This window comes from Larus michahellis, chromosome 5 (assembly GCF_964199755.1).
Source record: "Larus michahellis chromosome 5, bLarMic1.1, whole genome shotgun sequence".
In the NCBI taxonomy this organism is placed as follows: Eukaryota; Metazoa; Chordata; class Aves; order Charadriiformes; family Laridae; genus Larus; species Larus michahellis.
The window spans coordinates 84,590,627-84,605,058 of NC_133900.1; the positions used below are offsets into that span (position 1 = coordinate 84,590,627).

The 14,432-nt window shown below is 38.8% G+C and overlaps 1 protein-coding gene across 2 annotated transcripts in view; it reads left to right on the forward strand.

Annotated features, from left to right (window-relative positions):
- VEGFC (vascular endothelial growth factor C) overlaps window positions 1-14,432 on the forward strand; it is a 235,799-nt gene that overhangs the window by 212,713 nt on the left and 8,654 nt on the right. For both annotated transcript variants that reach the window (XM_074588404.1, XM_074588403.1), the window contains 2 exons: window positions 1,472-1,662; window positions 12,153-12,304. In XM_074588404.1, coding sequence (XP_074444505.1) covers window positions 1,472-1,662; window positions 12,153-12,304 — 343 coding nt within the window. The remainder of the gene's footprint in view (window positions 1-1,471; window positions 1,663-12,152; window positions 12,305-14,432) is intronic.

The window sequence follows — 14,432 nt, forward strand, 5'->3', positions numbered from 1 at the left end:
GTAGCTTTTCCCTGTTACAAGAAGGCAGTTGTCATGATGTTATGCTCAAACCAGCCAAAAACAGCTTTCAAAGAGGTGAATATTGACAGAGCAACACAGGATAATGGCAGGAGGTGTAGTCTTTGACACGATATTGGGAATCACGTATCTTTATGCAGAAATCTTGTACACCTTAGGTGAAATTTCCATTTTTGTTGAATAGCCTACCAAAAACTGCCGCCAAAAGAGAATGCATGGGCCCGTACAGCTGCAAGTTTCACGGCTGTTCAGTGCAAGGTTATATTTGGCGAAAGGCACCATGCCACGATGAGAAACGTTTGCCCAGATTTGGGTGGATAATCTGGGCAAAAATATCACCTTCTGGATTAAATCATATGGTGTATAAAATTGCTAAATAATAACCTTTTGCTTTAAATTATACTCTTATGGTTAACAAAGTAAACATATATTCAAATTAATTTCACATTAAGTGTGTAGGCATCAAATTTAATTTTTTTAATATATAGTATCCAAGCGAAGCATTGTGTGGGACCAGGTCAAATTACTTTGTGGAGATGTGCAGCACTTCTTTAGGCTTCAGTCAAGGTGAGACTCAGCCCAGGCGTAGGAGAAAGAACATGGTAGAGCTTTAGCCAGCAGGGCGAGGGGGGGATTCTGCCCCTCTGCTCCGCTCTGTGAGACCCCCCTGCAGTGCTGCCTCCAGCGCTGGGGCACCAACAGCAGAAGGACACGGAGCTGTTGGAGCGGGGCCAGAGGAGGCCCCGGAGCTGCTGGGAGGGCTGGAGCCCCTCTGCTGTGAGGACAGGCTGAGAGAGCTGGGGGGTTCAGCCTGGAGAAGAGAAGGCTCCGGGGAGACCTTCCAGCCCCTTCCAGTCCCTAAAGGGGCTCCAGGAAAGCTGGGGAGGGACTCTGGAGCAGGGAGGGGAGCCATGGGACGAGGGGGAAGGGTTTTACACTGACAGAGGGGAGACTGAGATGAGATCTGAGGCAGAAATTCTTGGCTGTGAGGGCGGTGAGCCCCTGGCCCAGGGTGCCCAGAGAAGCTGTGGCTGCCCCATCCCTGGAGGGGTTCAAGGCCAGGCTGGACGGGGCTTGGAGCAACCTGGGCTGGTGGGAGGTGTCCCTGCCCAGGGCAGGGGGTGGCACTGGGTGGGCTTTAAGGTCCCTTCCAACCCAAACCATTCTATGATCCTGTGTTGTAAGGCCTGCCCAACCTTGTTAGGTGCCCTCTTAGTGCTGCTGTGACTTTTCTTCTGCTCCGTGACAATATGTCACATCCCTACAAAGAAGAAAAATTAGCTAGAAGTTGACACAGAGCGAGGTGTACTTCACTGAATAAAGGGTGTGACTCTAGCAATGCATATTCTGGTTCTAAACTTAAAAAAAAAAAAAATCCTACTAACATCCTGCAGGAGAGTATTGCTTTGAAACAGTTACTTTATAACAAATCAAATTCCCTATAACTTGGCAGGTATTGATACTGAATGGAGAAAAACTCAGTGCATGCCACGTGAAGTGTGTGTGGATGTGGGAAAAGAGTTTGGAGCAACTACAAACACCTTCTTTAAACCCCCATGTGTATCCATCTACAGATGTGGAGGTTGCTGCAATAGCGAAGGACTCCAGTGTATGAATATCAGCACAAATTACATCAGCAAGACAGTAAGTTCTCACTCTTATTACAGTCCAAGTGCTCCGTGCAAATCCATTTAAGATCACGCGTATTTTAAAACACCGTATTGCTACTAGGGGGGAGGAAAAAAATAATTCCAGAATACACAGGAAAAACAGATGAAGAGATTACTGCCCGGAAGAAAATGTTTAACACTATTCCCCAAAACGTATTCTTTTTTTTTTTTTTTTCTTTTTTTTTTTTAAGGGGGAAAAAAAAAAAAATTATGATGTCCCATTCTCAGGTTTGAGATTGTCCATGAAACTTAATTCTATCCGTTTTTTTTTTGCATCTGCTATTATTTGCCTGCTGTATGAGGCAAGCCCTCTGGAAAACTAGCTTGTAATTTCATTAGTTGGAATTAGTTGTAATTTCAACTGAAGACAGTTTTAGGACATCCAGACAGGATACACGTTGCAAATAAAGCCTTTTAGGAACTCAACTTTTACTGTATTAAAGGATATTAGTGTGTGTGTATGTATATACACATATTGTTTTAATGCATCTTCCTCAGGTGTATGTGCAGTTTTTATTCCTCAAGGTCAGGGCTGGTGATCCGGTAGGAGCGTGCAGAGGTGATGCATTGAGCCCTTGAGCTGCCTTTAAGGGAAAAGCATACACGCATTATCCTGTTTTAAGTAGCTGTAACATTTATCGCGATTATCTTTCAACGTTTCCCTCAAAAATCATGTAAAAATAGCCGTACTTCAAAATGTTTGCTAGGGTATTTTGCTTTTGTTACAGCGTTTGGTAGGGTTTTTTTGGTGGTTGTTGGCTTTTTCGCTTTTTACCTCATCTTTCCAATACGTTGAAGGAAACTAATTTTAGTGTACATCCTGCTTCCTTTTTCAAGTAGATTCGTCTAGCTGAAGATGCAGTGCATGTTTGTAAGGAAGACGCACAGCTGCGTGGCCAACTATAAAATCGTGGCCCATGGACATGTTGTTCCTTTACCATGAAACTTCTTTGTGCTCTGCGCCGTCTTGAGAGGGGAGTAGGAAAGGGAGATGTAAAGAAAACAGAAAAAAAACCCAAGTCTTTTATTTTAATACATTTTCTGTCCTCATTTCTCCCCAAATCTCTCTGTCTGAAATGGTATGTTCTAGCAAGAATTTTCAATCCTAAATTTAAGATAGCAGCAGACAGCCACAAAAATTATACAAATCGATCAAGAACAATGTAACTTCAATAGCTTAAACAAGGAAAACTACAACACTTGTTCAAGCCCATAGTTATTCCCACAAACAACTGTCCTAATTCCAGTTGCTTGAAAGATGCAAATATAATTTTCATGTTATAAACCAAGAAATATGAGCTTTCTTTTCTTTTTTTTTTTCCCCAGCATGTATTTATAAAGTTTATCTGACTTGGATAAAGGATGATCTAGTTACAGAGAGAGTTATTGCATTCAGCACAGATTTCCTGGTCTTTGAGCACCATGTCAGTCTGGGGTAAATAATCCCTTTGTATTCATCTTTCTGTTCGTATCTATTGAGTGAAGTAATTATTTTTTTGCCTAGTAGAAAATGTTCAGACTGAGTACTGAGCTGCTTTTTTAAGTTCCTGATGTCATTGGTGACGATACGATACAGGAGCAGTTAAAGATTTGAGAGACTCCGGAAAGGAGAATGTTCAAGGGTTTATCAGAAAGACGGAAGGGGCAATAGCATTGTTTTGTTTTCTTACCTATTCTGTAAAAGCAAGCGATTTAATCTCCGAGTTTTCTATCTTGCTTCTGCTTTCCAGTTTTATCTGGTTCTTTGACAGAATGCAGTTTTTTTTAAAAAAACCTTATAAAGGAAGAGAGCTATAGCTATATCTCTTCATCTGTCATCATCTCAAATCTTTTTAAAGTTACGTGGCCACAGCTTGTCCTGTATCATATGCGAATTAGGAAGAAAAAAGTATTGGATTCAAGACCCTTCTGTGGAATTCGGGTACCCTACACACCTATTTTCACTACAGTTTTCCTTTTATTTCCTGAATGAAATGAGAACAAATGGTTAGTAACCAAGCATTTATTTTTTTTTTTTTCATAAATCACCATTTTTGTAGCTTTATTTTTAGTGCATAAACTCTGTGAGATAACTTCATACTGTTCGGTCTGCAGACAAAGTCCTCGATGGGAAATTAACTTTTCAGCTGGAGGTCTTACTGTGACGGCAAGCACTAGCATTGGTTCCAGACATTCAAATCTAATGAAAGTTGATATCAGCTTTCATGAAAATTAATTAAAAAAAAAAAAAGTAAATCATAGAAGTTATTTTTATGGGGAGCAAATGGCAGGAGAATGGACTAGGTCAGATGTTCCCAGATTGGCTTGTGGAACACTGTGGTGGGCCGGAGAGAGGTCAATAGTTCTCTAGTTCGGGCTGTGCTCCTCCTTTCTAGCTACTTAACTTTATTAAGAGAAAAATAGAAAAACACTCTGTTTTGCTTTTGATACCAATTTTTCCACAAAGACTGTTTCTGTAGTTCCTGAGGGGTGTTTATAAAATCATGACTGGGATGTGAGACAATTTCTTAATTAAGATGTGGTGTGAGGTCTATACAAACATTTGAGGACACCCTAGGCTAATTCATAAAATGCAGTGGATCTTTTCCTTCTTCTTGGTCCGTGACACTGCAATAGCCCAGCTTTGTAAGTGGTGGCTTCTCTGGTGAAGGTCTATGGGAAGGGTGGTTGGTTGGATATTGGCTTTGTGCTGCGGTTGTGTTGTTTTTTTCTCTAATTCGTTGTTAATCAAACGGCTGTTCTCTGTTTCCATGGCACGAGGAATTCAACAGCAGTTACAAAGATTGGAGCTACCTTGTGGAGCAACAGCCTGTCCCTCAGCTGTACATTTTTATGCCCCACCTGTGGGTACTTGCTTGTAGGTTGAAAAGACGCAGTGAGCAGATGTCAGAGAGCCATCTCATTCCATTCTTCCTCTTGGCTGGCAGAATGGACAGTTTTTTGGCTTCTTTCAGATCATTTGATGTGAAGGTCCTAAATCTTCTTGTTTCATGGTTACAGTAATAGTCCCTCAAGGGAAAACATCTTTCTAAGCAGTTTGAAATTAGATTTAGAGGAGCTGTTCTCACAGGAAACACGCTAACAGCTTGAAATTGTTTCCCATATTTGAGATGTACATGGTGTTCCTTTACACAATTTGAAGATGCATATGTCACAAGAATTTTCAGTCATTTCGAACTTTACCATTTATGCCTTTTCCCATGCATTTTTCTGTGTTAGAGTGATGATTATAATGATATAGGATAGGGGGATGGAACTAGATGATCTTTAAGGTCCCTTCCAACCCAAGCCATTCCATGATTCTATGATATAGTAGGTACTATTAATAGTGGGAGATATATCAGTATAAATTCCAAGTGGTTTTGGTTAAAATTTCTGGGGAAAAAAGGGATTAAAATATAAAAAGATAGAATAAGGAGCCCAAGCATATTAAACCGATATGAGATGTATTATAACAGATAAGTTACCTGTTGTTGTATCACAAATGAGCCTTAAAATACTCTTTTTTTCAAAAAAGATACTAAAACAAATAACGATGATGTACCATTTTTCAAATAGCTTATTTTCATTCTTTCCAATATAGAAACGTTTGGAGTTTTTAAATCAAACAGTCTTATATCCTTAGCTCAAAAAATCTCTCCAGACACATAGTGCTCTGTTGCAGTGGTTATATTTGGCCAGCCTTGCTGGCACTTTAGGAAGTGCAAAGATCACAAGTGATGGAAACTGAGAGTCAATCAATTTAAGGGAAACTTCCTAAAATAAGCCACAGTCCATCAGAAGAATGTCATGTAGTTAATGTAATCTGGGAAAGAAATCATACATCAATCCTGAGTTTGAAAAGTGTCTAGAATGATAAGCTTCCCTCATCCTGATAGGAAAATAAGAGTTTTGATTATTTTATATTTCAAATGTCAGTGGTCATAATAATAATTGCATTTGTGCTGATACAATGGATATTGGCACATGTGATGATAGTGCTGAATAAACAAACTTAGCCACTGAAGCAAAGAAATACTTCGTATAGAAATCAACAGGCTTTTTCTGGAAAGTACGGCATGAAGTCCTTCCAGTCTAAAGAAGGAGTTATCAATGCAGTGAATCAAAAATACGTGCCTTCCTAAGGATCAGTGAGGAGGAATATATGGGAATATTTTTTTTACAGGGACTCTGATAGCGCTTTTGGAAGGTTGGGAAGAAGGGGGACTGGTGCCCTTGGCATCGCAGTAATTGCAGGTTGTGGAGTGCCAAGGGCCAAGGCTGGTTGGGTAGAGCAATTCAGAGACACCTTTGCCCGGTGTCCCCTTGCTGTGCTTCTCACCTGAGCATATGCGCTGATCTTCAAGGATTTAAAAAAAAATTGCCTGTAAAAGAATGAAAATCCAGGGTAAAAAGATTGTTTGTAGTTGCACACATCATTGTGAAAGGGATCTAATTATTCCCTTACTTTTGTATTAGTCTGAAAAGTTCTTTAATTATATACCTGCCTGTACTGGGAGGCAGAAAATACAAGCATAAGAAGCTGACGTTCAGGTCTGTAGGATACGCTGCCTTTTAATTTTGGCTGGTGCAGTGGAACGAAGGTTAAGCATTAAGCCTAAAATACACTTTATTACAGATTGCGTAATCCAAATGTATGAAGAAAAATCACCTTCCTTCATTACTGAAGATGAATATTTCAGGTTTGTCTAGGTTGAGAGACAGATCTAATGTCCTCTTGATAATGGCCAGTGGGAACTACATAAAATACATATTCTTAAAAAATAGTTTAAAAAAAATTCCTGCAATCAAAATTTTTAGAAAAAAATCCATATAGCATTAATGACTGCCACGGCTTTAGCACTAAATTTCTATTTTAGTCATTTACTGTACAAGGCTCTTGAATTTTTTCAAGACACAGAAAAATGGGGGAAAAGCATTTATAGTCACGCATAGTCTTGTTCAAGGTAAGCAACTCCAGTTAAAGCAGCCGAATATTAAGATTATCCAATATACTCCATTATAAACTCTGTTGTCTTTCTCAGCCTAGCTTTGCTGTTCTTTAACAATAAGGGTTAAAATTTTTGCTGCCAGATACCCGACTCAGCTTGACATGTTGCTTTTACTTTTTAGCTTTTTGTTTTAAAACTTCAGCAAAAATGGTGGTTCCACGTTTTGTTAGACTGGGGTGAGAGAGAAGTGTATATGGCTTTATCGGTTTATAAAACAAAAATTGTCTGGTTTTTTTTATCTCTGAAAAAAAATTCACGTTCCATTATTTTAGGTAAAGGATGTGACACTTGGTGTTAGGAATGCGTGTTTCGTTATCTTTCAGACAGTCTGCATACTTTTAAGTGTTAAAAAAGAAATCAAGGCAGCACATGGAATTGTTGGGAGACATGGATATATTTGTCACTAGAACTCTTTATAATTTGGAGCTTAACAAAAATCTGATGCAGTTTCAGATCTAGGCACCCAAATCCCATCTTCTAGGGAAAGCCTGTCGGTTGATCCGCCCACCTTTATCATGTTGAGAAGGAAGGAACCTGGGTGATCCAAAAGTAGCTAGGACAAGATGTGCGTGTGCCAGGATGCCAAAAATCATGCTAAGGAGCCCAAAAAGAGGGAAGGGAAATCAAGCATCGTGGGCTGGCTGGCTGAAAGGGAAGCTTTGGCTGAAATGAGGGGAGGTTGGCATGGAGAATTGTCATATTGGGTGAAGACCTAAGGAGAAAAGGGCTGAACACAGGGCTTTGAAAAGAATTATTAGAACCGGTGAGAAATGGAAGACCTGCAAGCTGGGTTTCTGTGCCAAAACAGCCTTAGACTGGCTGAACGGGATGCATTAAGTTCATGTGAAAAGCATTAACTATGTATGTTTGTCAGCTGTTCTTCAGTTGCATAGAGCTTTCGTTAATATGTGTTACACACTATTAGTAGTATGTTGCTGACTTGTGTTTATGATGTAGAAGAGGTTAGGACAGAGCTTTGGCTGTAATTTTGTGGGGTGTTTTCTGTTGTTCTGTTTTTTTATATATAATACTCCTTTGTTATGCTGTCAATATTGCTTTGTTTGTTGTTTTCCACTGTTTTCCTGACCTCAATGCAGTGTTGGGAGCACAAAGTATAGGACAGCATGGACAAGTTGAGTCTAACTCTAGCAATGCTCATTTAATGTACTTTAATTTGCAGTTTAAGGTACTATAATTACTAACATTTTCCTCAAAACTGTGAGCAATAAAAGCTCTCCACTGAAAAAACTGCCCGAATCCCTACTACTGTGGGGTCTCGGGTTCTTCTGGGAACTGAAGCTTGTTCTTTGCAGTCTTTGGTCCTGACTGTCTGTCTTTAGGCCTTGGCCCGTGAATAGACCTGAAGGAAACGTCTTTTCCCTATTGCCTGTAGCATGAGTTAATCCAATTTTTACTATGATTTGAAGTTGGGAAGGGAGAGAAGATTTGGGCCCCTAGGAACACAGTAAAACCAATCCTTTAATGAAGGAGGGATCGGACAGAAATAGAAGCCATCTGATGGTACCTGTATGGGTAATGTGGGTACCAGCAGTGGTACCCACAACCAGCAGTGGTGCCAGAAAAGAAGGGAGTCAAGACCCAGCCGCATACACAGATGTTAAGCTTCATTTCGCATAGAAATATCCTCTCTAGATGTTGACATTTTGCCGTTACGTGTTGCCAAACGAGCCCTGTAGTGACAACAGATGTTGAGTTTATTGTTCTGCTGGATGAAGAAGATGAGCAAGAAATAAATTAGAGATGCTAACAAAACCAGAAAGGATTCCAGAAGGTCAGATCTTACCTAATTTGAAATGATTTATTAAGATGGTAATTCAAACCCAGCTTATGGATATCGAGGGTTTATTCACTTACACTTTGATAACTTCATTGGATTTAGAGATGCTGCTATCGCAGCTGAGAGCAGAATGTAGATTTTCTGTAGAACGGATCTTATTTCAAAATGCCAGAGATTATTTAAACGGGATTATTCTGACTATTAAATACATTTTCTGTAACAGACTATTTTTCAAGAATTTATTTCTTGCGAAATCTCTTCTTGATGTATTTTCATTCCCATCAGAGAAGAATAAATACCTCCTTTTTCAGTGTGCATCAGAAGATGGTATCCTAATAGCATGTGCAGACAAATAAAAATTGTAGGAAGAATAAATCAATAATTCCAACCCCAATATTTCATTTCCATCATTTACATTAAGGAAAATAGCTCTGGTTTATATTCTTTTTCAAAATGCTAAGTTCATGTATTGTTTCAAGCACTTTCTAAAAGTGAGGGCTAGAAATGTAATACTTAATATAACATAACATGATATAGTCTATAACATAAATAGTTGGCTTTGGGTTTTTTATTTTATGTATAAAGAGTAGCTACTAGTGGGTGATGTAAAATACATTGCTATTAAGAGAATTTAGTTGAACAAACTGAAGGTACTTCGATGAGGTCAAGGGAGCTGGTCTACCATTGTTTAACACGGCTTTTTTTGCATTGCACCACTGAAGTGTTGACGGGAACAGTTGGGCTGATGGGGACCTCTTCCCAGGGGGTTTGGAATCACAGCAATAGTCCTACACTGCCATCTCCAGCAGTCAGAGTCTGCTGCACTTGGCTGCCTGTCAAACTCATCTACGCCGGCACCAGAGGAAGAAGAGAACAAGCCCTTTTTTCTAGTTGGCTGCAGTTTGGTCCATGCAAAGAATCACACTTCTCAGTTTCTGAGTTCCATCAGTTCTCCCCATAGTGAGTTTTTACATCAGCTTCGGAAAAGCAAGTTCATGCTGCCATAAAAGAAAAACAAGGTTCTCTTTACACGTGTAACTAAGTCCGTACTCTTTTTTTCTGTCCCACAATTCATATATATCTTTTAAGAATCCATTTTCTTACAATATATTTAATATAGTAAAGGCTTTCGCATGTGTAGATCCTTAGCTGTCCAGACTTTCAGAGGTCTTGACAGTTGGGCTGTCCTTCTGAAAGCACAACTTGCTTAAGAAAAGACACGAGTCTTGCGTATGTAGGTGAGTTCTGTCATCTGATTAAAGGTCAGTATTTAAAAATACTGACCAAATACCCAAAGAACTCAGCATATATTTTCTCAATTGTGTACTGAATGCAGAAATGAGAGCTATGTTTCACAAACATGGTCCTTTCTGCCTCCTTATCTACGCCACCACCTTCCTCCTCTGCAGTTTCCTAGTTAGATTGTGCATTACAACAAAACCTTCAAACAGGTGGATATTTTCAAAAGACATGAATAAAGCTATTTTCATATAAAATGTTATTACGAAAATTGTAGCTCTTTGTTACGATTTCTGCTCTTTTTGGATGAGGCATGTTGGTAAGAATGCCTTTTGTGATTAATTTAAAGGAACTTTTATAATAGATAAGGGTAAAGGAGCCAACATCGGTTTGGAAGCCAAGACGGATAATAAGTATAATAAAAAGTTGATTATAAAGTCTGTTTCCAGAAGTCTGTGTTGAACGCAGTGCAAACCCTGGAGGTGTGCCTGGTGATAATTGCATTTGAGAGAAGCAGAGACAGATTTAGGCATTCACTTTATTGATACCAAACTTTAAACCAGACGTGGACTCGTGCCCTTATCTTATTAATGACTCAAGACCAAAATTTTAAGAAGTGTTATTTATTTTGCAGCTGGAGCAAGAATCCAAACATTAATATGCTTTGGCTAGGAGTCTCTCTAACGAGAGAAACTCTTTCCGTGGTAGCTGCCTAGACGGATAGTTTATTTCATCAATATTTGGAAGGTGCAGGAAAATGTTTTCTTTTTTGATTTTCTCTCTAAAAAGGCAATATGCCAGTTTGCATTTTTAGATTCTAGTGGGTAAAAAAAAAATAAATTTTAAAATTTAAAACTAAAATAAGGGATGTGGTACTTTTTGCAGCAAGAATAATAGCATTGTAATCTTCTGTAATAGGAAAAAAATGCAAATATAATACTTTTGCCATTTCCGTTCTTGTATGATGACACTTCCAACGCTATACTTTTTTAAAGATCTGGTTACTAAATAATGTCAAAATTTGTTTTTAAAAATAGGTAATATGTATAACAGTCGACAGTGCGTTATACAGTTTAGTTTTAAGTTGTGTAATTTGGGTATGTCGGTAGCACGAGCTTTATTGTCGGCTGCACAAGTGCCCTGTTACCTTGCGGGCAGTGGGTTGATACATCCCACCCTGCTGCCCCTGCGGGCTCGCTGGCACCCGGCCTCGCTTGCCAACTTGGGTGCAAGGTCAGGTTTTCAGGAGATCCTGTAGCTGTACTTCGCATTTGGAATCATGAAAATTTACCAGCATTTTCATTACATGGACATGCTGCCGATGCGCCATGCTAACAAGTTGTTGATTATAAAAATGCATTGCGAGTAGATTTCAACTAAGAATTAAAGTCTTGTTATACAGTCTCCTCAACCGAAACTGGAATAATAACCGATAGCCGTGTTCTTAAAGGTAGTAAGTCCCTAGAAGACGCAGAAATATTCTTAAATATATTTGGAAAAGTCACTAAATGCCTAAAAGGCAACAGTACACTGTTATCCAATTAAAAATACTTCCAAAAAATAGTTTTTAAGACTTTAACCTAAAGTATTTGTCCTCACTTTTCAGGAGACTACTGAGATTTGAGTCTCACGGTGAAACCTTAATTTGCTAAGATACATATCCTGAATAGAGTACTGAAATGACTCTCCCTCTTTGCCTGTTATCACGCGTTCAGTTTTCCCACACGGTCTCGCTGAAGCTGTCCTCTTCCACCAGATGAACTCTGTTTCCCACTAAAATTAGGATTTTATTCATTCATATACATGATTATTTTATTAATAGTGATTATTTCATAATACCTTGGAAAAAAAATGAATTGTTGAGGATGCATTCTGTTAGGGTAACCATATATTTTGCGTCGATATAAATGCTGGAAAGTCAAAACTACAGTATGCCACAATTCAAAACTTGTTCATCCAAAAATGTTTTGATCTCAGTCCAACATATCGCTGTTTTACACAAGCTCTTGTAGTTGTGCAACTGATGTATTAGGTTGTAATTGAGCCCCTTTTTAAATTATTCCTGTTTTCCAACTTTTTGAAGCACTTTCCAAACGTTACGCTTTACATTTTTTCATAAGGCTGCCAATTTAAAGTCATTTCCTCTGGACAAATGAGTTCTTTGTACATTTTCCTCTTTTAACAATGTTAGTTTAAATGTCATAGTACGCAAACAGGCACGTAACAGAGTTTAACACTAAACATGTTAATTGCCATAACAGAACTATTGTGTTCGTTTTGCACACAGTGATTATTTAGCGGTATGGTTGAATATGGCACTGAAGGGTGGCAGAGAAGAAAACCTCCAGCTCCTTATAGCTTTCTTGGTATGCCCGTACGTTATTTTTAGTTGTCCTGTTCCCGAATGTTTAAAAACCCTTCTCTTGCCTTCCGCAGCTGTTTGAGATCACGGTGCCTCTCTCTCACGGCCCCAAGCCCGTAACCGTCAGCTTTGCCAATCACACGTCCTGCCGCTGCATGTCCAAGCTGGATGTCTACAGACAAGTTCATTCCATCATCAGGCGTTCCTTGCCAGCAACACAAACTCAGTAAGTAGGAGACTTGTCTTTCCCCTCGCATTATGAGCAAGCCTATCTTCAAAATTATTTTTTTTTTTTTTTTTTAAATATTGCTGGAAGCTTTTACAATTACGATAGGTGAACTTACACACATTAGCAGTAGCAGAACGCATTTTACAAAAGAGCTAGTATTGTTTCACATGGAGAAAATGTTAACTAAAGTAACGTTACCTTTTTACCCAGTGGATAAACAGGATTTAAGTCATTTAAAAACAAAGAATAATGTTGTTTGTGGGATTTGTTTCATGGAAAGAGCTACAGTGCAATTGAGGCTTAAAGGAAACATCACTATAATCAACTATTTTCAAAACAAAAGTAATCATAAAAGCTATCCAAAAGTATTTAGTTTTTCAAAGAAGGAGTAGACAACCTTTCTCTCTAAAACTATATTTTCCTATTTGAAACTCTTAAAAAAAGGCCTGCTTTTAGGCAGTCTTTGACTGCAAGTCTTTTTGGACCTTTTCGTATGCCAGGAGTGAAAATAAAACAGAATGGGAAGGGGAAATAAAGGGTTATTTGTCAGTCTGCAGAATTAGCAAATTCATTTCTTTGGTGATTTTGAATGAAAAAGTCACAGGGGAAATCTGGCACCGAAGCAGTTGTTGTTAAAACACCTGAAGAACTCCTTCCCTTTGTTCTGGAGAACTGAGTGATGATTTCATGATGTATAAATATTTAGTAGGACAAAAATACATAACAGACTAACAGTAGCTTTACGGAACGCCGATGACTAGAAGCTGAACTGTGATTAACTGTAGACACTTTTTATAAGGCGAGTGAATAGTGCAAAATGCCCAGGGAAGCTGGGTCGTCTCCTCTGCGTTTTCATTCAGTTAAAGTCTGGATGTTTTCTGACATCTTCCAGCTAAACCCAGATTATATTCTATTTGAATCCAAATTGTTGAATTTGTTCATCCAGACGCAGATCACAAACGGTGGACTAGAAAAATATTAGGAAGTAAATATATTAATCGTTTAATCAATTGCGCGATTAGCAGATTTTAGAAAATGAAAACCCGACAGTCAATAATAAAGTCAAATTACGCTGACTGCTGGCAGCTTCTCGTGCTTCCAGAAGAAGAGCGGTTGTAATGACGGTTGCAAGAGTTTATTCTCGCCAGGAAACAGTAGTTAGAGGGAAGTGAGTTTTCAGCTACCGGCGTTTGACCAGCACTCCCCGTAAGGGATCACGCTTCGACAAAGGTACGACAGAGGAGCGCTAGACCAGAGCACATACAGGCCTTCTCTACTGTTAGGTACTGTCTTAAAGTGGAAAATCTATGCTTTTTTACAAGAAAATAGCCAAAAAAAAGAACCCAAAACAATCCAAGCTGAGTGCTTCTAGGTTCTAGAAAGGAAAATAAAGATATTTACATGTTCCTGGTGGGTGCCTGGGTGCTTTTCAGAATCCCACTGGGGTTTTTGTTTGTTTTTAATTTGTACTAATGTTCTCAATTTCTTTTCAGCTTCTTATTTTCCCTTCACATTTTTATTTCGAGGTTTGAATGCTAGTGAAACTGTTGTTGTAAAGCCCAAACTTGGAAATGTACTTTCTTGTGACAGTGGCAGATCTACGTGTGTGCATGTATTTAGGTACATGCTCATTTTAATGGAAATATAGCCATGACTTTCTTACGTATTACTGCAAGAAAAAGCCTTGGAGCATAACCTCTGGTTTTAGGGGAGTGACACTTGGGATCTAGTAAGAATTCAAGGCTGGATTATGCCACAATGCAGAGGCATGAGTTAGAAAGAAGAGAGAAATGCAAGATAAAGTACAAATAGTTAATTTTTTTTATATAAAATATATTTTTTGAAAAACTTTATCCTGAGAATTAAGGTCTCGGTCTTTGCCTGTTCTCACACTTTTTTCCTTCTTTTCCTTCTAAAAAGTAGTAGCTACCTCTTCGTACTTGCGGAGCTGAGGCATGTCAGTTCATGCTAACCAGTGTTTCAGAATACCTCCTGGATTAATGGTATCTTAAGTTGTTCTCTTCTCTGTTCATATAGAATTTCATCAAGATGTGCAACTGAGGTAGAAAATTGTCGCTCTGTGTTTTAGAAGTTTAGCTGTTTGGGGCGGCGGGAGCAGAAGGGC